This window comes from Mesoplodon bidens (assembly GCF_964165515.1).
Source record: "Mesoplodon bidens genome assembly, chromosome: 5".
Lineage (NCBI taxonomy): Eukaryota > Metazoa > Chordata > Mammalia > Artiodactyla > Ziphiidae > Mesoplodon > Mesoplodon bidens.
Window position 1 is genome coordinate 75134532 of NC_138161.1, and position 23536 is coordinate 75158067.

At 37.6% G+C, this 23536-nt stretch overlaps 1 protein-coding gene across 1 annotated transcript in view; it reads left to right on the forward strand.

Moving 5' to 3' along the window:
* Positions 1-2779: 2779 nt before the first annotated feature.
* The window catches only part of LEKR1 (leucine, glutamate and lysine rich 1), a 269112-nt gene continuing 248355 nt past the window's right edge, over positions 2780-23536 (forward strand). Inside the window, exons 1-3 of the mRNA XM_081235005.1 lie at positions 2780-2864; positions 3348-3564; positions 6527-6601. Of these exons, the coding sequence (XP_081091131.1) occupies positions 6554-6601 (48 nt within the window). The 5' untranslated portion in view covers positions 2780-2864; positions 3348-3564; positions 6527-6553. The remainder of the gene's footprint in view (positions 2865-3347; positions 3565-6526; positions 6602-23536) is intronic.

Consider the following 23536-nt stretch of genomic DNA (forward strand, 5'->3'; position numbering starts at 1 on the left):
CACAGATGACAAAACATTTGAACTCCTAGAGAGAAGTGCTATTTAAACATTGTGACCTTCATTTTATTAGGTACTCTAGTTTACACTGCACATGTGATGGATTCAAAAATATAGAGTCTAAACCCACAAACAGTATTTTGTGTTCAAGCCACCTGTAGACCAGAGTTATTTGGGGTTCAAAATAGACAAAGCAGTTTTACAAAGGAGTCTAACTATTGATTAGCAGTTAAAAAAAAAAAAAAGAAAATCCTTTCCACATTTTGGTGGGAATAAAATGTGGTAAGTACAAAAAAGCAGGTGGTCACTTGTAGCTGACTTTTTTTTTTTTTTAATGAAGCTGTATGGGAAAAGTTATGGAAAAAGTAAGTATAACACAAAGTTACATTTCCAGAATTAAATACTTCTTGGGTATTTACATGTGACATCCATAGCAGGCTGAGGTCCCGTGGATACTGGCTGGCTGGCAGAGTCAGCTAACCCAATACAGGAGTCCCAGGTGCTTCTGCTTACACTCATATTCAGTCCAAGTACACTTTAGTGCTCAAGTGTTGGGTCATGCCCTTGGCCACTTCTATCATTTGAGTGAGAGTAAACAATAAATAGGATCTGACTGAGTTATGTTTGGAAGGATTCTCCATAAATGAGACACTGTGTATGAAATGCCAGGAAAGAGCCCAGTAAATGTTAGCTTTTAAAAAATTCTGCACTTGGATTCTGCATTGGATGGAACCCAGAAATAGCAGTGAAAGCCATTGTTGCTTCCAATCTGGGAAGCCCGTCTGCAACGATTTTTTTCAAACTCTTGAGGATCTCAGTGTTGTGTTGTACTGTGTTCTGATTCACAGGATAAAAATAAGGTTGGGCTAACTGTAATTTTGTCATGCTCCCTTTGTACAGTTTTGAGCTCACTTTAAAATAAGCAATCTTGGGTAGACTTCCTGGTCTTTGTATCAGACTTGCAGACAAAGTACCTATTCTCCCAAATGCTTTTCATGTGGGGACAGGGAGAGGAGAGGAGGGGGCATAATATTACTTACCAGAATGAATGGGATGAATGACAATGCCTTGCTGGATAAATATCTTAGGTAAATTCAAATTCATAACAGAAGCATAGACACTGTGTTCTCACAAATCTTAATGCTACAACACAAAGGTGTGCGGACCATGTGGAAAGCCCTAGTTTATCACTTTACAGAGACTCTACTTCCAAAACTAGGGAGGTTTTTTTTTTTTTTCCCTCTCAGGGGTCATTGACCCACAGGAGAAAAAGAATAATAAAGGGTCACAGAAGAGGTTAAAAGGAACTCAATTTGGTTCTCACTGATTATTTTTAAAAGTCACAATAAAAAGTGAAACTTACCTAGTTTAAAATTTAAGAAGAGGATAAAACAAAACTTTATTCAGTATGTCCAATGATGGAAATGCTTTAAATTCTACTTCAGTTCCAGTATGGCCAGTAATGGGGTGGGGAAAAGGACTGGAAAAACAAAAGGGACAAGGGAAAAAACCCTGGAGAGGTAAAGGGAGAGACTGAGACCAACCAAGAGTCAAGAAAAAACACACATCAACAATGGGAAGAGGCTTTTTGGATTACTTTTTTTTTTTTAACTTTTTAAAAAACCTGTTTTGTAAAACCCTGTTACAACTCTTCATCTTTATCTTTTTTTTTTTTCCTTCCAGGCAAGGCTTTACTGGGAATCCTGCTGCAGTACTAGGGAGCGAAAACAACAGGTTCTCTTGCTTGCTCCCTGCAGGGGTGGGATAGAGGGGGTGTGGGGGGCAAGCTGGTTCCTTATATGGAGTGAGGGTAGGGGTGGGTCTGTGGTGTTCAGGAATACAACTTTTCACTGCTACTCTTTTAACAAGGTCTATTCTTCACAATTTATTAACTCTGTTTATCCTGTAAATTCTTACTGGGTATACCAGTGTTCAGCAGAACTTTCTTTGATGATGAAAATGTTCTATATATGTGCTGTCTCATGTGGTAGCAACATGTGCCTACCGAGGACTTGAAATGTGGCTAGTGCAATAAAGGAATGGAATTTGAAATTCTATTTCATTTTAACCAAATTAAGCAGTCACATGTGCCTATCTTATTGGACAGTGTGAAGGTCTAAGGGACGTTTACAGTGGAAGGAAAATCCGTCTCAATGTCACTGTAGAGATGAATAAGCACAGGTGAAATGAGACCACACAATGAATTACAGCCTTGCAGCTGGATCTTCTCCCATCCTTAAAGTGTTTCCTTATCATATATACAAAGTACTCAATAAATATTATTAACGCTAATAATCATACAATAGCCAAACTAGCCTCAGAAGAGTGATCTTGCTTTAGGTGTGCAATTCCTGTTCCAGATAAAGCACTCCATGGATCTGGATGCTAAACCCCCTAACCTAAACCCCCATTGTTACAAAATGAGAACAATCCTACTTCACTGTCCCTCAAAGAAACATGCTGAGGATGAACAGCTCTGAAAGTTCTTTGCATTTCTCATAAACATGCTGTACTTGACCACTTCATTGGCTGTCCTCTGCTTCCCTTAACCCTCTCTTCCATCTTCTAATTATTGCTTATCTTTTCCAAATGAAGAAAGATGCTCTCTTTTAGGGAGTGGAAACAAAGTCACTGGTAGGCATTGGGGCAAAAATATAAATCAGGTTAAGTGTATTTTGTATTTTCTTTGTATTTACTCAACCTTATTTCATTCAATAGTAGTAAGTCTCTTACCCGGCTAGCAAGCTGCGAATGTTCTATTTCTTGGACGAGCTGCATTTCGGACCTCATAAAATCCTCAAAGGAGAGATCTGGACTATGAACGAGTTCCCTGCATGGATTCAGTCACTGAGCATCACCCCAGCCTGGTATGCAGTTGCTTATTACGTAGTAGGTCATCCATAAACACTTTCTTTTGAACGAAGAAAGGAAAGTAAGTCACGTGTAAGGGTGGGCAGCCTTCTCTAAATTGTGGACTAGCGGGTCTCAAGATATCTTTTGAACTAACCCCTTCATCTTGACTACTTTTGGACTAGTATGAAAATTTTACTAACACCTTCCCAATTAACTTGCCCTCCCTGCAATGACTGAGACCAGAGCTTCCCTTTACACCCATGACCTCTACAGGCATCTCTTCCGCTCAAGAACAATAATTGCCCATTGCTGCGTCAGCCACCAGGACTCTGGGGCCTGACGTGAGATGTAGACGGGCTTTGGCCTCCACCTCAGCCAGCGTCTCTCCAACCCGCCGCACGGCTGGGATCGTCTCCCTCCATCCCAGCAGTCGCCCCCACGGCTCCAGCCCACCCTCCCCTGCCTCGCCCTTCTCACCCATTGCCTCCCTCTCACAGCCCCCAGCGTAAGCCCAGCCCTTCTTCCGAGCCCCGCCACGAGATCTCCCGCTTCCGCGCAGCACTTGGGACCCCGGGCGGCGCCCGGGAGTGCCGCTTCTGCGTTGGGGAGCGGCGTGGGCGTGACGTCATCGCGCCCTGACGTCAGGCCGACGTACAGCACAGTGTCCTGGGAGACTGGGAAAGCCGTTTCGCACCCGGCATAATTGAAATCTAGGTGAGAGACAATGGAAGGTTTCCTTGAGCCCTGGGATGACCCGGTTCCCGGGCGCAGTTCCGGAGCGGAGGCGTGCTGGCACCCGGGGAGAGGGCCGGAAAGCCGAGCCGTGGTCTCGCGCCCAGGGGATGGGCCCGGCGCCTAGCCTCTGACCCCAGCTGCAGCCCCTGTCGTGTCTCCGCAAGCCCACCGGGCCCGACGTCCCCTTCTCCCCGCGAGTGCGCGGCTCGGCCTCACCCCGCACCCTCCTCCTCCTCCTCCTTCTCCTCTTCCTGCCACCGCAGGTCCCGATGGAACGGGGTTAGAAAGGGACAGATTTCAAAGCCCCTGCAGCCGTTTTGGCTGGACTTGCAGTTGGTTTCTGTTTGGAAAATCCCGCCGCTTTAGAAAAGTCTTAGGACGTGAACTTCCGCTTCACCTGACCCTGACCTACCCATCTGTGGGTGATTCACACCAAGTAAATAGTTCTTTAGGGAAGGGCCTGAGAGCTGAACGTGAGTTAATGGCCCAACGTGACACTGGTGTCAGGAAGGGAATCGGAAGTGAGCAATCGGGGACGTGTCTGTATTTTTGACGTCATCCTGTCAGAGAGGAGGTTCACAAATACCTACGCGGCTGCTGCCGGTTATCACCTCACCTCCTGTCTAAGGGCAGTCTACAAAGTGTGTAATGTGAGAGAATAAAAGGGTCTCTTTTGATAAAAAACGTAAAACAATGCAAGAGCAAATTAAAAAATTTCCCTCTTGCCTAAAGGGAAAGAGACCTCTCGCCTCCCTTTCTTGGGAAACCTCTTATTTGTGAGGGCTTCCTCTATTCCTTTAATATGTATGCACATATTTTAAAGACCCAGAATGTTCTTCTGGAGCACCTGGGAGCCATTTCTTTAAAATGTAAACATCAAGGAAGATAAGGCCCCTATCTCCATATTACCTTGAGAGTTTCGTACTTCTGGTAACCACCTGCTTTGTCATAGAGATATGTATTCCTTAGAACAAACGCTCTTAGCTAGCACAGGTGGCTACTTTAATTACCAGTTGAATTTAAAACAAACTATGAAAGAGAGTACAGCAAGCTGTGTTGAGGACAAGTTATCATTTATCTTGAGAACATTGTATGTAATGGAGTGTATCTGTTTGGTTGTATTAAAAAGAGTGGGATTTCCTTCTGTCTTTGTAATCTCATTAGCAGATTAGCTGTGCTGTGCATCACAGTCTAGTTAAATGCTTATTCAGTACTAAAATTGTTTTCTCTCCGCATCATGGAGAGATTTTCTGGATTGGCAGGATATTTTATTTTTAATTTTTCCTCAGTAATCAGACCTACCAATTTTTCCCACTCGGTATAGTAAGGCCACAAAATTGGAATAGATTTAGAATAATGATACTGTTCCACGATACCTTGTTTATAGTGTCTCTAGATCCATGCTCTCAAATGAATTTATGCGTGAAATTTAAAAATGAGATTTAGTTGGTAATTTTAGGAAAAATTCTGCTCCCAATAGAGTTTAATTAAGATGATGCCATCTTATTTTACCGATGGTGAGCCCATTGTAAAATGGCAGAAATGAGAATAATGAGCTTTCTGTGAGGAATGAGCTCTTGCCACATCACCATGACAGTCTGCCAAACATCAGATGATTATGTACTTGGCCATGTGGGCCTATGTTAACTACGTCAGTTAACTTTACCCCCCATCCCTGCACGCAGAAACACATTATGTTGATGTCAGAAGACAGCCCATTAGCTATTTGTTTTAAACAGCAGCTCATTAAAACGTGGAACTCTGTGCTACCACGGGGGATGGGAAATCCCCTCTTCCACCAATACTCGCACAATTAAAAAAAATACTGCCTCTACAGGAATTTTTGTCAACTACAATTTTCCTGGCACCTTGCTATGTTGCTGGGGTTACTGTCTCTGATATAGTACTATGCCTCTTCAGTTTCTCTTTGTCAAAATCTTGTTCTGAGCAAAAGTAAACCACCTCAGGCAGCCTTCACTAATTCCCTACTCCCATGAGAAAGATAAGACATTTCTTTTCCTGAACTTCTAGATTGTTCCTTGTCTACAACTCCTGGCCCTCAGGCCTTCTTTCCTGCTATGGAATTGTGCCTGTATCATCTTACTCTGCTGTCCCCCTTCACTACTCCTCTGTCTCTCTCTCTCTCTCTTTCTATATATACGTATCTTGCACTCCTGAAACTGGACTATCTATTCTTTCTCCACATTTGGGAAAGATTTAAAAAACAGAACCCAAAGTGCCCCTTCATTCATCTTGTGCGGTTTTATGAAAGTAGTGATAGAGTTTTGTATTGAATTGTTTTATTAGAAAATGAAAATCTACTAAAAGTAAAACATCTGCATAAAAATTATGTAAATGTCCATCTGTGGTAAAATTGGCACTTGGCTTCTCATGCTTTGATGACCCTTCTGTTCAGTGCCTGCATATCATACTTAACCTGATAACTCTAAATATCTTTTTCTGTACTTCATCATTTAAACCAGCATTCATGTCACAATTGCTTTTCTTATCTGCTGAACTAAAATACTCTATTTAGGTATTTTTTCTAGCAGCTTTTCAGAAAAAAAAACTTTCTTTTAAATGAAATAAATCGATCTGTTTAAAATTTTGTTATCCTTATTCTGTATTTGCAAAGCAAATAACTAGTAATAAACCACCACAGAAGTTACAATTAGACTATAAAGTTCCAAAGAGAGAAAGTATTATTTCTAATTCAGTAGTCTCTCTCGAGGTCTCTCCTGTTCTATTGGCCTCATAACTAACTGAAAAAAACCCATTTGTACCTTTTAACATTGAGTTGATGAAACAAACATCTGTTGAAACAGTTATCACCATTGATCCCCAAATACTCCTAGGAATTTATTTCTTTTAATTTGAATTTTCTTCACATTGTTTTAATTCTGACTCTCACCATCAATGTTTCTGGATTATTTTACTTCAGAGCTCCCTCAGTATATCTTGAGAAATTATGGATCGTCACATTCCCATGCATGAGTTACCTGAAGAAATCCAAAAGGTATGATATTATGTTATTACGGCACAACATTAGGAGCATTTTAACAGATAATTCTAAAACATGGGAGAATGAATTCAAATGTTTTATATTTATTTTAGTCAGAAGATCTGCAGTGAATTGGTGGGGTAAGGAAGGGAATAATTGTAATGGTCAAAACTGTAGAATTCAATTCTGTGCAAAGAATGTTCGGCCTGTGAAAGAAGACAGGTATATAATTCTGGCATGGTATTTGACCAGGTGTTTGTGGAGCTCTTGTGAAAAGAGGGCTCCAGCAATGGCCAAATGCTATATTTAGATATTTTTCTAGCAGCCTTTCAGAAAACAAACAAACAAAAACTAATTAAAAAAAAAACCAACCGACATAAATGGCTCTGTTTAAAATTTTAAGTGATATTTATTCTATATTTGCAAAACAAATAATTAGTAGTAAACCACTACAGAAATTATAATTAGTTTGTAACTTTTTATGATGCAAAAATTTTAAGTGCGTCTCTCTATAAGGGTCTATTTCAGTTTCACCTTAATTCTTATTTTACCGTGTTTTAAGGCCTTACATAGATATCAACTCATTTAATCTGGTTAACAATCAATTCTTTTTCACCATTGCTATGCTACTTTCCTCCCTGTTAATTTATAGCTGTCCTCAGGCAAAAGCATTTCTCCCATGTTTAGTTTGGCAATGCATACATTGCTAACAGCATAATTGAAAATATATCTCTTTGAAACTTATTGACAAATCATGAATTAAAACCTCAAACCTTAACTGTCATTAATCATTCAGTTTTTAAAGTAAATCTGTAGTCAGCTCTTAATTAATCACCAGTCGTTAGTTTTTAATTAAAAATTGCAGTCAGCTCTCAGATATGCTTTTATCCTTTGTGCATGTTGTTTTGGGCTGCCTGTTAACGTTAATCATGCCATTGATTTAACTTGATGCTTACTTCTACTGCATGTTCTTTAGGTTTATGTAAATGGCAATCTAGCAGGAACTGGAAGGGAAGTCCAGTTACCAGAAAAGACCTTTTAAACCATTGCATTTAATTTGCTTTACCTTTTACATATGAGAGTGTAAGCACAGAGGGAACTCAGCTCTGCTATGCTTACCTGAGAAATGGTGCCTAGATGTGTTTGAAGACATGGAGTGTCCTATCTCTCCCTCAACTGAGTTACTTCTGTGTACTAGCCTGGTGTGGTAGAGATTAAAAGAAACAAAACAAAACAATCTGTAAGAAACAATACCCATACTCAGATACCAATCATCTGTCAGGAAGCAGATATATAATGACATGAAAAAAAAAAAAACCCTGTAAAAGATAGTGTTTGATTTAAATGTCACATAAGATAGTATCTTCTCTGAAAATGGAGAAGGTGGGGAGAGGAATCCCTGAGTATTAGGATAGTCAAGGGAGGATCTTTATGCAGGAGATAGAACTGGAATTGGCCCTTGAAAGCTAAATATTTCTAGAGACAGACAGGGAATAGGGCATTCTGGGCCTAGAGAACAAAAGCTTACTGGTGAGAAGAAACTGGCCAGGTTACAGAATGTTTAACAACATAAGTGTTTCAAATGCGTGAAAGAGTATGTATTTATTTTAACAGTTTTTATGACTTGAAGAATGCGTTTTTTTTTAATGTTTAAGTAAATTGTTTAAAAACGCTAAAACCAAGCATTTTATAAATATGGTTATATTCTTAAAGCTTGAATGGCAGGCAGCTGTCCATATAGTGCAGAGAGGTGAGGAGGCCAGGAGCAGCTTAGTTGCCTAAGGTCCTGGACAAGTGAGCTGAGAGTAGCCCTTGGCCTGCTAAATGTTTAGAGTATAAAGTGCAGCTTTGCACTTTTTCAGACCTAAGTTAGATACATTTGTACAACAAATATTTATCAAGTGCCTATAATGTGCCAGACACTGTTTTGGGTACTTGGTGATAAAGCAACCAAAAATATGGACATGCATCCCACAGCCTATTAAAGCTTGGTCTGAGCATGTAAGTTACTTGTTTTCCATAACTTCTTACCTATAATTGATTCCTCTAGATTGCCCGTAATGTAACTGGTTAAATTGTTTAGTGATCAGCCAGTATATCTATTTAGTCAGCTTGCGTACATCATTCTATACACAATCATGTTAGATAGATATATAGCTTATAATAGTAATAGGAGTACTTCAGATCACAGCCATTTCATTATTAAGATAAAACAAATCTTTGTGTTTCATAATGGCTTGGAAATTGTGCTACAGTTCTTTATTGGATAGAAAAAGACATGAGGTGGGTGGATCAATGTACAGTGACAGAGAGGTCTTTCAAAGGCTTTTTTTTTTTTCTTGTTCTTTTGTTAACTTTTTATGTTAGTTTTTGTGCTGGCTATTCTTTCTAGAGAAGGCCCTGCTGTGTTTCCTTTTTTTCTGTGTGTAGTCAAGGAAGGTTAGTGTAGAAATCAAGGAAGGGAAGGGAAGGGGAGTCTTTCCCCTTTATTTCTTTCTGTACTTTTGCTGTATGATATGGAAATGGGATGGTTGATGAAATACATGAAAGATATGTGATAAAGGAAATGAAAATGGCTGTACTACATTGTACTACTAATAGTAAAATAGGTAGCAGTAGAAAGAGTTGCAAGAAAAAGTAAATGTGTGTGTGGGGGGCGGGGGGACATGGCCACCAAAGGAAAAGTGTGGAGAAGAATGCTGATGATAATAAGCTCTAGTTAGAGAGTCCATTGCCTGATTAGAAAACGAAGATTGTTAAATCATGCCCCCCCCGCCCCCCCGCCTAGTCTCATCTTAGGGAATCTTAGGGAAGAAAGAATAAGATAATCTTTTGACTATCACTCCCTAATCTTTTTGCTTTTTATCACAATTTCTGATTGAGCATGAAACATGTTTCAGGTTCCCATTTCCCCAACTGGCAGAAAATGTAAAACAGGCCCATGGGCTGGACGGCAAGACCATACTTATCCCCTTTGCTGCTAGACTCCACAGCTTACTTCTATATGTACTTAGATCATATCTGTAAATCTACTCTCTAGACTGAGCTGACTCCTACCTGTCTCTGACCTCCGATAAGCAGTAGCTTTGCTAGAATTTTCATCTAGCATTCTGAAAGCAGAATGTACCTGTAATGATAGTATAGTTCTGTGTTTGGGATTTTATTGCCACAGTTTAAAACTAAAACAACATTTATAGGTCAGCAAAGTAATAATTCTATATCTCTTCTGCCCTTGAATGTCCACCTATCTCAGAGACATATGGACTCCTCTTGTTAGAAAAAAAGCAATGAATAACTTTCTTTTTTGCTGTTTTTGCTAGAAGACATACACAGAAGTCAGAACAACCTCAACAAATCAGTGGAAAAATCACTTATTTTGCAAAAGTAGAACTGATCTCTTGTTTTTATAAATGGTGACAAAATAAGCACTTGTAATAGGATTTTAGCTTCAGGAGATATTTATTACCACAGGACACAAAGTAAAATAAAGAGACTGGAGTTATTTATTTTACAAAACAGAAGTGGCAGTGCAAGGGCTGGAGAGCACACTGTTCTTTCTGGGATAACAATCCCTTTCCCTACCAGTAACAGCTCATTTTGTCCTGTTTCAGTAAAGTAATTTTAGTACTTTGGAACTTTGAAATTTATTCAGAATAACAGTTTTATATTTCCAAGCACAGATTGTCATTGCCAGAAAAAATAAACTTAATTTTCCAGGTCATTTTGGGCCACTGTGGCTAGGGTCAGATTTTGTGTTCAGTTAAAGTAGAGAAAAAAGAGGAAATTGTCTTAGAAACATTAGCGCTAGCATCCTGGAAAAGTAGTGATGTGTGTATGTGTGTGCGGGTATATGTGTTGTCTTTTTAAGCAATTGTGCTTTTGAAACTAATGACAAAAGAAACATAGGTGTGTCATGTATAATTTGTGTATGAAAACATTTCATAAAATTGCTCAATAAAATTTCTTTATGGATTAATCTCTGGTATTTTAGTCCCAGATTTACATATGTATATATAGCCTTAAACCATTATCTTTATTGTCAACATTATTTTTTTTCAGTGATACATATACATGTATCTATTCTTTCTCAAATTCTTTTCCCATTTAGGTTGTTACATAATACTGAGCAGAGTTCCCTGTGTTATACAGTAAGTCCCTGTTGTTATCCATTTAAAATATATCAGTGTGTACATGTCAATCCCACACTCCCTAACTATCCCTTCCCCCTAACCTTCCCCACTGGTAACCAAAAGTTCTTCTCTAAGTCTGTGAGTCTGTGTCTGTTTTGTAAATAAGTTCGTCTGTATCATTTCTTTTTAGACTCTGCATATAACCGATATAAGATATCTTGCTTTCTCCGCCTGACTTACTTTACTCAGTATGACAATCTCTAGGTCCATCCATGTTGCTGCAAAGGGAATTATTTCATTCTTTTTAATGGCTGAATAATATTTCATTGTATATATGTACCATATCTTCTTTATCCATTCCTCTGTCAATGGACATTTAGGTTGCTTCCATGTCTTGGCTATTGTAAACAGTGCTTCAATGAACACTGGGGTGCGTGTATCCTTTAGAACCATGTTTTTCTCCAGGTATTTGCCCAGGAGTGGGATTGCAGGATCATATGGTAGCTCTATTTTTAGTAAGTTTTTTTTTTTTTTTTTTTTTTTTTTTTTTGTGGTACACAGGCCTCTTACTGTTGTGGTCTCTCCCGTTGTGGAGCACAGGCTCCGGATGCGCAGGCTCAGCGGCCATGGCTCATGGGCCTAGCTGCTTTGTGGCATGTGGGATCTTCCTGGACTGGGGCACGAACCTGTGTCCCCTGCATCGGCAGGCGGACTCTCAACCACTGCGCCACCAGGGAAGCCCTATTTTTAGTTTTTTAAGGAAACTCCATACTGTTCTCCATAGTGGTTGTACCAATTTACATTCCCACCAACAGTGTAGGAGGGTTCCCTTTTCTCCACACCCTCTCCAGCATTTGTTGTTTGTGAATTTTTTGAAGATAGCCATTTTGACTGATGTGAGGGGATATCTTGTAGTTTTGATTTGCATTCCTCTAATAATTAGTGATGTTGAACATCTTTTCATGTGCTTCTTGGCCATCTGTATGTCTTCTTCGGAGAAATGTCTATTTAGGTCTTCTGCCCATTTTTTGATTGGGTTGTTTGTTTTGATGATATTAAGTTGCATGAACTGTTTGTAAATTTTGAATACTAATCCCTTGTCAGTCACATCATTTGCATACACTTTCTCCCGTTCTGTAGGTTTTCTTTTTGTTTTGTTTATGATTTCCTTTGCTGTACAAAAGCTTTTGAGTTTCATTAGGTCCCATTTGTTTATTTTTATTTTTATTTCCATTATTCTGGGAGATGGATTAAAAAAGATATTCCTGCGATTTATGTCAGAGGGTGTTCTGCCTATGTTCTCCTCTAAGAGTTTTATAATCTCCAGTCTCACATTTAGGTCTTTAAGCCATTTAGAGTTTATTTATGTGTATGGTGTTAAAGAATGTTCTAGTTTCATTTTTTTACATGTGGCTATCCAGTTTTCCCAGCACCATTTATTGAAGAGACTGTCTTTCCTCTATTGTATAGTCTTGCCTCCTTTGTTGTAGATTAATTGACCATAGGTTCAGGGGTTTGTTTCTTAGTGTTCTGTCCTGTTCCACTGGTCTATATTTCTATTTTTGTGCCAGTACCATACTGTTTTGATGACTATAGCTTTGTAGTATAGCCTGAAGTTAGGGAGCCTGATTCCTCCAGCTCCATTTTTCTTTCTCAAGATTGCTTTGGCTATTTGGGGTCTTTCATTTCTCCATACAAATTTTAAGATTTTTTGTTCTAGTTCTGTGAAAAATGCCATTGGTAATTTGGTAGGGATTGCATTGAATCTGTAGATTGCCTTGGGTAGTATAGTCATTTTGACAGTATTGATTCTTCCAATCCAAGAACATGGTATATCTTTCCATCTGTTTGTGTCATCTTCGATTTCTTTCATCAGCATCTTATATTGTTATAGTTTTCTGAATACAGGTCTTTTGTCTCCCTTAGGTAGCTTTATTCCTTGGTATTTATTCTTTTTGATATGATGGTAAATGGGATTGTTTCTTGAGTTTCTCTTTCTGATCTTTCGTTGTTAGTGTATAGGAATGCAACATTTCTGTGTATTAATTTTGTAACCTGCAACTTTACCAGATTCATTGATGAGCTCTAATAGTTTTCTGGTAGCATCTTTAGGATTTTCTATGTATAGTATCATGTCATCTGCAAATAGTGACAGTTTAACTTCTTTTCCAATTTGGATTCCTTTTATTTCTTTTTCTTCTCTGTTTGCCATGGCTAGGACTTCCAAAACTGTTGAGTAATAGTGACAAGAGTGGACATCCTTGTCTTGTTCCTGATCTTAGAGGAAATGTTTTCAGCTTTTCACCATTGGCTATGATGTTAGCTGTAGGTTTGTCATATATGGCCTTTATTATGTTAAGGTATGTTCCCTTTATGCCCACTTTCTGGAGAGTTTTTATCATAAATGGGTGTTAAATTTTGTCAGGAGCCTTTTCTGCATCAATTGAGATGGTCATATGGTTTTTATTCTTCAGTTTGTTACAGTGGTGTATCACACTGATTGATGTGCAGATATTGAAAAATCCTTCCATCCCTGGGATAAATCCCACTTGATCATGGTGTATGATCTTTTTTTTGCAGTACGCGGGCCTCTCACTGCTGTGGCCTCCCCCGTTGCGGAGCACAGGCTTTGGACGCGCAGGCTCAGCGGCCATAGCTCATGGGCGCAGCTGCTCCGCAGCATGTGGGAACTTCCTGGACCGGGGCACAAACCCGTGTCCCCTGCATCGGCAGGCGGACTCTCAACCACTGCGCCACCAGGGAAGCCCATGTATGATCTTTTTAATGTATTGTTGGATTCAGATTGCTAGTATCTTGTTGAGGATTTTTGCATCTATGTTCATCAGTGATATTGGCCTGTAATTTCTTTTTTTGTGGTATCTTTGTCTGGTTTTGTAATCAGGGTGATGGTGGCCTCATAGAATGAGTATGGGAGTGTTCCTTCTTCTACAATTTTTTGGAACGGTTTCAGAAGGCTAGTTGTTAGCTCTTCTCTAAATATTTGATAGAATTCACGTGTGAAGCTATCAGGTCCTGGACTTTTGTTTGTTGGGAGTTTTTTAATCACAGTTTCAATTTCATTACTTGTGATTGGTCTCTTCATATTTTCTATTTCTTCCTGGTTCAGTCTTGGGAGCTTGTACCTTTCTAAGAATTTGTCCATTTCTTCCAGGTTGTCCATTTTATTTGCATACAGTTGCTTGTAGTTTCTTATGATACTTTTTATTTCTGTGGTGTCGGTTGTAACTTCTCCTTTTTCATTTCTAATTTTACTGATTTGAGTCCTCTCCCTTTTTTTTCTTGATGAGTCTTGCTAAAGGTTTATCATTTTGTTTATCTTTTCAAAGAACCAGCTTTTAGTTTCATTGATCTTTGTTGTTGTTTTCTTTGTCTCTATCTCATTTATTTCTGCTCTGATCTTTATGATTTCTTTCCTTCTACTAACTTTAGGTTTTGTTTCTTCTTCTTTCTCTCATTGCTTCAGGTGTAAGGTTAGGTCGTTTATTTGAGATTTTTCTTGTTTCCTGAGGTAAGATTTTATTGCTATAAACTTCCCTCTTAGAACTGCTTTTGCTGTATCCCATAGGTTTTGGATCATTGTGCTTTCATTTTCATTTGTCTCTAGGTATTTTTCTATTTCCTCTTTGATTTCTTCAGTGATCCATTGGTTGTTTAGTAGCATATTGTTTAGCCTCCACGTGTCTGTGTTTTTTACAGTGTTTTTTTCTTGTAATTTATTCCTAATCTCATAGTGTTGTGGTTGGAAGAGGTACTTGATATGATTTCAATTTTCTTAAATTTACCAAGGCCTGCTTTGTGGCCCAGGATGTGGTCCGTCTTGGAGAATGTTCTGTGTGCACTTGAGAAGAATGTGTATTCTGGCTGCTTTTGGATAGAATGCTCTATAAATATCAATTAAGGCCTTCTGGTCTAATGTATCATTTAAGGCCTGTGTTTCCTTGTTGATTCTCTGGATGATCTATCCTTTGATGAAAAGTGGGGTGTTAAAGTCTCCTACAATATTTTATTATTTTTCAATCAAACTTTTTATTTTGAGATCATTGTAGACTCACAAGCAGTTGTGAGAAATGATACCAAGAGATCTCATGTACCCTTTCCCCAGCTTCCTCCAGTGGTAACACCTGGCAAAACTATACTACAATATCACAACCAAGATATCGACATTTACACAGTTAAGGATTCTGTCACAGCAAAGATTCCTCGTCTTACCCTTTTATAGCTGCATTCACCTCAGCCTCCCCTTTTACACACCTCCACTCTCCCTCTTCCAGTTCATGACCCCTGGGAACCATTGATATGGTCTCCAATAATTTTGTCATTTCAAGAATGTTATAAAAATGGAATCATGCAATATGTAGTCTTTGAGATTACTTTTTTTCTCTCAGCTGTAATTCTCTGGAGTTCTGTACATGTTGTTGTTGTGTTTATCTGTAGTTTATTCCTTTTTATTACTGAGTAGCATTCCATGGTATGAATGTAGTACAATTTGTTTAACCCGTTGAAGAACATCTGAGTTTTTTCCAGTTTTTGGCTGTTATGCATAAAGCTGCTATAAATATTCATGTATAGGTTTTTATGTGAACATATGTTTTATTTTCCTGTGATAAATGCCCAAGTACAGTTGCTAGGTTGTTTGGTAGTTCCATGTTTAGTTTTCTAAAACACTGCCAAACTTTTCCAGAGGGCTGTAACATTTTACATCCTCACCAGCAGTGTATGAGTGATCCAGTTTCTCTTCATCTTTAGCATTGGTGTTGTCATTAGTTAAAAAAAAATTTTTTTTTATTGAGGTATAGTCAATGTACAAAATTATATAATTTCAGGTGTACAACAGATTCACAATTTTTAGACGTTATACTCCATTTACAGTTACTGTGAAATATTGGCTTTATTCCCTGTGCTGTATAATATATCCTTGTGGCTTATTTATTTTATACATAGTAGTTTGTACCTCTTAATCCCCTACCGCTATCTTGCCTGTCTTCCATTCCCTCTACCCACTGGTAACCACTGGATTGTTCTCTTTATCTATGATTATTTTTCCTTTTTGGTACATTCACTAGTTTGTTGTATTTTTTAGATTCCTCATATAAGTGATATCATACAATATTTGTCTTTGTCTGACTTATTTCACTTAGCATAATACCTGCCAAGTCCATCCATGTCGTCGCAGATAGCGAAATTTCATTCTTTTTAAAGGCTGAGTAGTATTCCATTCACATCTTCTTTATCCATTCATCTGTTGATGGACACTTAAGTTGTTTCCATATCTTGTGACTATTGTAAGTAATGCTGCTATGAACATTGGGGTGCATGTATCTTTTTGAATTAGTATTTTCATTTTTTTTGGATATGCACCCAGGAGTGGAATTGCTAGATCATATGGTAGTTCTATTTTTAGTTTTTTTGAGAAACTTCCATACCGTTTGCCACAGTGGCTGCACCAACTTACATTCCCACCAACAGTGTATGAGGGTTTTTTCTTCTCTGCATCCTCACCCACATTGTTTGAGTTCTTTTTGATGACAGCCATTCTGACAGGTGTGAGATGATATCTCCTTGTGGTTTTTCATTTGCATTTCTCTAATGGTTAACAATGTTGAGCATCTTTTTATGTGCCTGTTGTCCATGGGAAAAGGTTTATTCAAGTCTTATGTCCATTTTTAAATTGAGTTATTTGGGTTTTTTTTTGATATTGAGTTGTGTGAGCTGTTTATATTTTGATTATTAACCCCTTATCAATATTATCATTTGCAAATATTTTTCCCATTCAGTAGATTGTCTTTTTGTTTTGTCAAAGGTTTCCTTTGCTGTGCAAAAGGTTTGATTTGCTTAATTTTGCTTTTATTTCCTTTGCTTCAGGAGAAAGGTCAAAAAAATATTGTAATGTATGTCAAAGAGAGTTCCTCCTGTTTTCTTCTAGGAGTTTTATGATTTCCGGTCTTACATTTAGTCTTTAATCCATTTTGAGCTTATTTTTGTATATGATGTTAGAAAATGTTCTAGTTTCATTCTTTTACATGTAGCTGTCCAGTTTTCCCAGCACCACTTATTGAAGAAGCTATCTTTTCTCCATTATATATTGTTGTCTCCTTTGACGTAGATTAATTGACCATAGGTGTGTTAGTTTATTTCTGGCTCTCTGTTCTGCTCCAACGATCTGTGTGTCTGTTTTTTCTGTTTTTGTGCCAGCATCATACTGTTTTGATTACTGTAGCTTTGTATTATAGTCTGAAGTCAGGGAACATGATACTTCCAGCTCTGTTCTTTCTCAACATTGTTCTGGCTATTGGGGGTCTTTTGTATTTCCATACAAATTTTAAAATTATTTGTTCTAGTTCTGTGAAAAATGCCATTGGTATTTTAATAGGGATTACATTGAATCTGCAGATTGCCTTTGGTAGTATGGTCATTTTAACAATATTAGTTCTTCCAGTCCGTGAACACAGTATATCTTTCCATCTGTTTGTGTCATTGTCAGTTTCTTTTATCAGTGTTTTATAGTTTTCCTTACCTCTTTGGGTAGGTTTATTCCTAGGTATTTTATTCTTTTTGATGTGACTGTTTCCTTAATTTCTCTTTCTGATAGTTTATTGTTAGTGTATAGAAATGCAACAGATTTCTGCGCATTCATTTTGTATCCTTAAATTTTACCAGATTCATTGATGAGCTCTAGTAATTTTTTGGTGGCATCCTTAGGATTTTCTATGTATAGTATCGTGTCATCTGCAAGCCATGACAGTTTTACTTCTTCCATTCCAATTAGAATTCCTTTTATTTCTTTTTCTTATCTAATAGCTGTGGCTAAGACTTCCAATACTATGTTGAACAAAAATGGTGAGAGTGAGCATCTTTGTCTTGTTCCTGATCTTAGAGGAAATGCTTTCCTCTTTTCGCCATTGAGTATGATGTTAGCTGTAGGTTTGTCGTATATGGCCTTTATTATGTTGAGGTATGTTCCTTCTATGCCCACTTTCTGGAGAGTTTTTACCATAAATCGGTGTTGGATTTTGTCAAAAGCTTTTTCTGCATCTATTGAGATGATCATATGGTTCTTATTCTTCAGTTTGTTAATGTGGTGTATTACATTGATTGATTTGCAGATATTGAAAAATCCTTGCAACCCTGGGATAAATCCCACTTGATCATGGTATATGATCCTTTTAATGTATTGTTTGATTCAGTTTGCTAATATTTGGTTGAGCATTTTTGCACCTATGTTCATTAATGTTATTAACCTGTAGTTTCTTTTTTTGTTTGTGATATTTGTCTTGGTTTAGTATCAGGGTTATGCTGGGCTCATAGAATGAATTTGGAAGCATTTGTTCCTCTGCAATTTTTTGGAATAGTTTGAGAAGGATAGGTGTTAACTCTTCTCTAAATGTTTGGTAAAATTCACCTGTGAAGCTATCTGGTCCTGGACTTTTGTTTTTTGAGAGTTTTAAAAAACTGATTCACTCTCATTACTGGTAGTTGGTCTGTTCATATTTTTTATTTTTTCCTGGTTCATTCTTTGGAGATTGTACATTTCTAGGTATTTGTCCCTTTCTTCTAGGTTGTCCACTGTATTGGCATACAGTTGTTCTTAGTAGTCTCTGATGATCCTTTGTATTTCTATGGTGTCTGTTGTAACTTCTCCTTTTTCTTTTTTTTTTTTTTTTTTTTTTTTTTTTTCTTTTTGCGGTATGCGGGCCTCTCACTCTTGTGGCCTCTCCCGTTGCGGAGCACAGGCTCCGGATGCGCAGGCCCAGCGGCCATGGCTCACGGGCCCAGCCGCTCCGCGGCATATGGGATCCTCCCAGACCGGGGCACGAACCCGTATCCCCTGCATCGGCAGGCGGACTCTCAACAACTGCGCCACCAGGGAGGCCCACTTCTCCTTTTTCATTTCTGATTTTATTGATTTGGGTCCTTTGTCTTTTTTTCTTGGTGAGTCTGGCTGAAAGTTTATCAATTTTGTTTATCTTGTCAAAGAACCAGCTCTCAGTTTTATTGATCTTTTCTATTGTTTTTTAAAGCCTCTATCTAATTTGTTTCTGCTCTGATCTTTATGATTTCTTTCCTTCCACTAACTTCGGATTTTGTTTGTTTTGTCTTTTTCTAGTTCCCTTAGGTGTAATGTTAGATTGTTTATTTGAGGTTTTTCTTGTTTCCTGAGGTAAACTTGTATCGCTATAAACTTCCCTCTTCGAACTGCTTTTTTACTGCATCCTGTAGATTTTGGATTGTTGTGTTTTTATTTTCTTTTGTCTCCATGTATTTTTTAATTTCTTCTTTGATTTCTTCAGTGAACCATTGCTTCTTTAGTAGCATATTGTTTAGCCTCCACATGTTTGTGTTTTTTACAGTTTATTTTTCTTGTAGTTGATTTCTAGTCTCATAGCATTGTGGTTGGAAAAGATGCTTGATATGATTTCAGTTTTCTTAAATTTACCAAGGCTTGTTTTGTGGCCTTGTACATGAACTATCCTGGAGAATATTCCATGTGCATTTGAAAAGAATGTGTATTCTGCTGCTTTTTTTTTTTTTTGCGGTATGCGGGCCTCTCACTGTTGTGGCCTCTCCCGTTGCGGAGCACAGGCTCCGGATGCGCAGGCCCAGCGGCCATGGCTCACGGGCCCAGCCGCTCCGCGGCATATGGGATCCTCCCAGACCGGGGCACGAACCCGTATCCCCTGCATCGGCAGGCGGACTCTCAACCACTGCGCCACCAGGGAGGCCCTATTCTGCTGCTTTTTGATGGAATGTTCTATGTATATCTATTAAGTTCATCTGGTCTAGTGTGTCATTAAGGCCAGTGTTTCCTTATTAATTTTCTGTTTGGATGATCTGTCCATTGATGTAAATGGGGTGTTAAAGTCCCCTGCTATTATTGTATTACTGTCAACTTCTCCCTTATATCTGTTAGTATTTGCTTTATGTATTTAGATGCTCCTATGTTAAGTGCTTATATATTTGCGATTGTTACATCTTCTTGGATTAAGCCCTTGATCATTATGTAATGTCCTTCTTTGCCTCTTGTAACAATCTTTGTTTTAAAGTCTATTTGTCTGATGCAAGTATTTCTACCCTGGCTTTCTTTTGATTTCCATTTGCAATGAATACCTTTTTCCATCCCTTCATTTTCTGTCTATGTGTGTCTTGAGATCTGAAGTGAGTCTCTTGTAGGCAGCATATATACGGGTCTTGTTTTTGTTTCCATTCAGCCACTCCGTGTCTTTTGATTGGAGCATCTAGTCTATTACATTTAAAGTAATTATTGATATGTATGTTCTTATTGCCATTTTGTTAATTTTTTAAGGTCTTTTTTGTTCCTTTCTTCTTCCTTTGTTCTTTCCTCTTGTGATTTGATGACTGTCTTTAGTGCTATGTTTGGATTCCTTTTTCTTTTTTTTCTGTGTATCTATTATAGATTTTTGGTTTGTGGTTATATAGCAATATATATATATATATATATATATATATATATATATATATATATATATATTTGATTGTTTTAAATTGTTGATCTCTTAATTTCAAATGTATTTTAACAACCTTGCATTTGTACTCTCCTCCCCTCAAGATTATTCTTTTTGACATAGTATTTTACATCTGATTGTTTTGTTTATCCCTTAACTGCTTATTGTGGGTATAGATGATTTTATTATTTTTGTCTTTTAACCTTCCTACTAGCTTTGTGCCTGGTTGATTTCCTATATTTACTATGTGTTTGCCTGAGCTTTTTCCTATTGTAATTTTCATATTTCTAGTTGTGGCCTTTTTTTTTGCTTATGGAAATCCTGTTAACATTTCTTGTAAAGCTGGTTTGGTAGTGCTGAACTCTTTTAGCTTTTGCTTGTCTGTAAAGCTTTTGATCTCTCCATGAAACCTGAATGAGAGTCTTGCTAGGTAGAGTATTCTTCGTTGTAGGTTTTTCCCTCTTATAACTTTAAATATATTGTACCATTGTCATTAGTTTTTATTATAACCTTTCTGATAGGTGTGAAGTGATAGCTCATTAAAGTTTTAATTTGTATTTTCCAAATGGCTAATGATATTGAATATCTTTTTATGTGCTTATGTGGCATCTGTGTATCTTTTTTTAAAAATTTTTAATTAAAAATTAAAAAAAATTTTTGGCTGCATTGGGGTTTCGTTGCTGCGCGTAGGCTTTTCTCTAGTTGCCATGCATGGGCTTCTCACTGCAGTGGCTTCTTTTGTTGTGGAGCCTGGGCTCTAGGCACAGGGGCTTCAGTAGTTGTGGCACATGAGCTCAGTATTTGTGGCTCGCGGGCTCTTGAGCTCAGGCTCAGTAGTTGTGGTGCATGGGCTTAGTTGCTCTGTGGCATGTGGGGTCTTCCCAGACCAGGGATTGAACCCATGTCCCCTGCATTGGCAGGTGGATTCTTAACCACTGTATCACCAGGGAAGTCCCGTCATCTGTGTATACTTTTAGGTGAGATGTCTCTTCATGTCTTTTGACCATTTTCTGATTGGATTTTTTTTAAACTGTTGAGTTTTGAGAATTCTTTATATAATCTAGATACTAGTCCTTTGTCAGATATGTGGCTTGCAAATATTTTTTCCCAGTCTGTAGCTTGTCATTTCATCCTCTTTACAGGGCAAAAGTTTTAAATTTTGGTGCAATTCAGGTTATCAATTTTTCCTTTTATGGTTCATGCTTTTGGTATCAAGTGTAAAAACTGTTTCCCTAGTTTAGATCCTGAGGATTTCCTCCTAAGCTTTTTGCTTCTGAAATCAAATTTTTGTTTTACATTTTAGTCCATGACCCACTGTAAGTTAATTTTTGTATGGGGTATGAGGTTTAGGTTGAGGTCCTTTTTTTTTTTTTTTTTTTTTTTTAAACCTATGGATATCTAATTGTTCCAGGACCATTTGCTGAGAAGGCTATTTTTCCTTTACTGAATTGCTTTTACACCTCTGCCAAAAATCAATTTGGCATATTTATATAGATCTGTTTCTGGGTTCTCTATTCTATTCCATTGATCTATGCATCTATCCTTTGACAAATATCACACAGTGTTGATTAGTGTATAATAGTATGGCTTGAAATCAGGTAAAATGCTTATCCCATTTTATCCTTCTTTTTCAAGACAGTTTTAGCTTTTCTATTTCCTTTGCCTTTTCATATAAATTTGAGAAGAATACTGTCTGTGTCTAAAAAAACCCATATTGCTGGGAATACAGGTTTAGGGGATTTGGGTAGATGGTCTTTACCAAACTGATTTTTAAATTGGTGGTGCAGCCAGTTGACTTATTGAAAGGAAGGGTCTTGATGGCCTTATGAAATTGTCAGGTGGTCTGTGTTGCTAATGACTCAGAAGGTCCACTGTCCTGTCTCAAAAGGTTTCTCCCAATCTGAATGAAATTCACTAGCTAAACACTCATTGTTTTGAGTAAAGGCATATTTTTTTTAATGTAAAACTTCTTAGAAAGGTTAACATTTTATACTGCTGTCATTTTTACAGCAGTGGAATAGTTGCTCTGTTTCTTTCCTCCTTACACAAGCACGAAAAGCATGGGATGGGTGGAGAAAGGAAGGAAGAACAATTTTTGGATCAGAGAATGCTTCGCTTGCGCAGCAGGAGGTTACTGAGCGCTTTTTCCACTTGAAGCACAGACAGGAGTTTTGAAAAGGATCTGAAGCCTAATTTAACCTTTTAAAAATTTTGCATCATTTTTATATTAAATAACTATAATTTTAAAAGTACAGATACTACATTTGAGTTTATTTTACAATTTATTTTTAAATGGCTCTGCATTTGTTTAATATACTGCATTTGTTGATGCCTCCTCCAAAGTGCATCTTGTAAAAAGCAAAAGCATCCTGCTAATGATAGCTCTTTTCTCAAGAATGACAGCATGTTCTTATTTTACTTACACAACGAGATGATATAACACCAAGTTATAAGAATGAAGCACACATTATATTTCACAAAAAACATCTAAGTTTTATTTACCTCATCTGGGAAGATAATTTTAGTATTTCATATCTTCTCAAGTTTCACAGAAACATCCTAAGTAATTAGCCTATGTAGACACAAAGAATTTGAAAGCGTTATTATATTTTCCTGTTGCAGTTTTACTTACAGAAAACTGTTTACAATTTAATAGCATTGAAAACTTTTGTTCAATATATTTGTTGTACACAGTGATTCAGGTTGTACTAAGTGAAGTATAGAGTCTACTCTTATGGACCTATTACTTTATAATTTGTCTTGTTTCCTATATCATAATGAGTATCATGTTTTGGCTTCCTTTCCTGAACTTCTAGAAGACTTGTTCTACAAAATGTATATTTCACTTATTTTCAGCTTTCCCCACCATGATTGCTATGGTGTAATAACATTTTGATAGCTTTCACAATTGTGAAGTTTATACTGTTTGTATTTTGTACATCAGACTGCACATAAGCTCCATCCAGCAAGAGTTTTATTTAGAATAAGGATATGGCACTTTCCCAGGAGCAGGGAAAGAACTGTGATTAATAGGTTAAGGATGAAATTTCTTTAGAGTAAGAATATAATTTTCAAATTGATGAGAAGGAACCAAAACTCATGATGGGCAAAGGGATTGTAAGAAAATACCCATATTCTCTGCATTAGTTCAGGGCTCTTGACCTGGATGAATTATATTCCTGGGGACTGATAGTACCTTTCAGTGGGATTGCAAAGCCACTCTTGATGATCTTTGAGAATGTGTAGAGAGTAAGAGGATAGTGTACAAATACCATTCCATGTATAGAATGACCATAAATTACAACCAGTGAGCTCCCAGACAGGATTCTAGAATATAA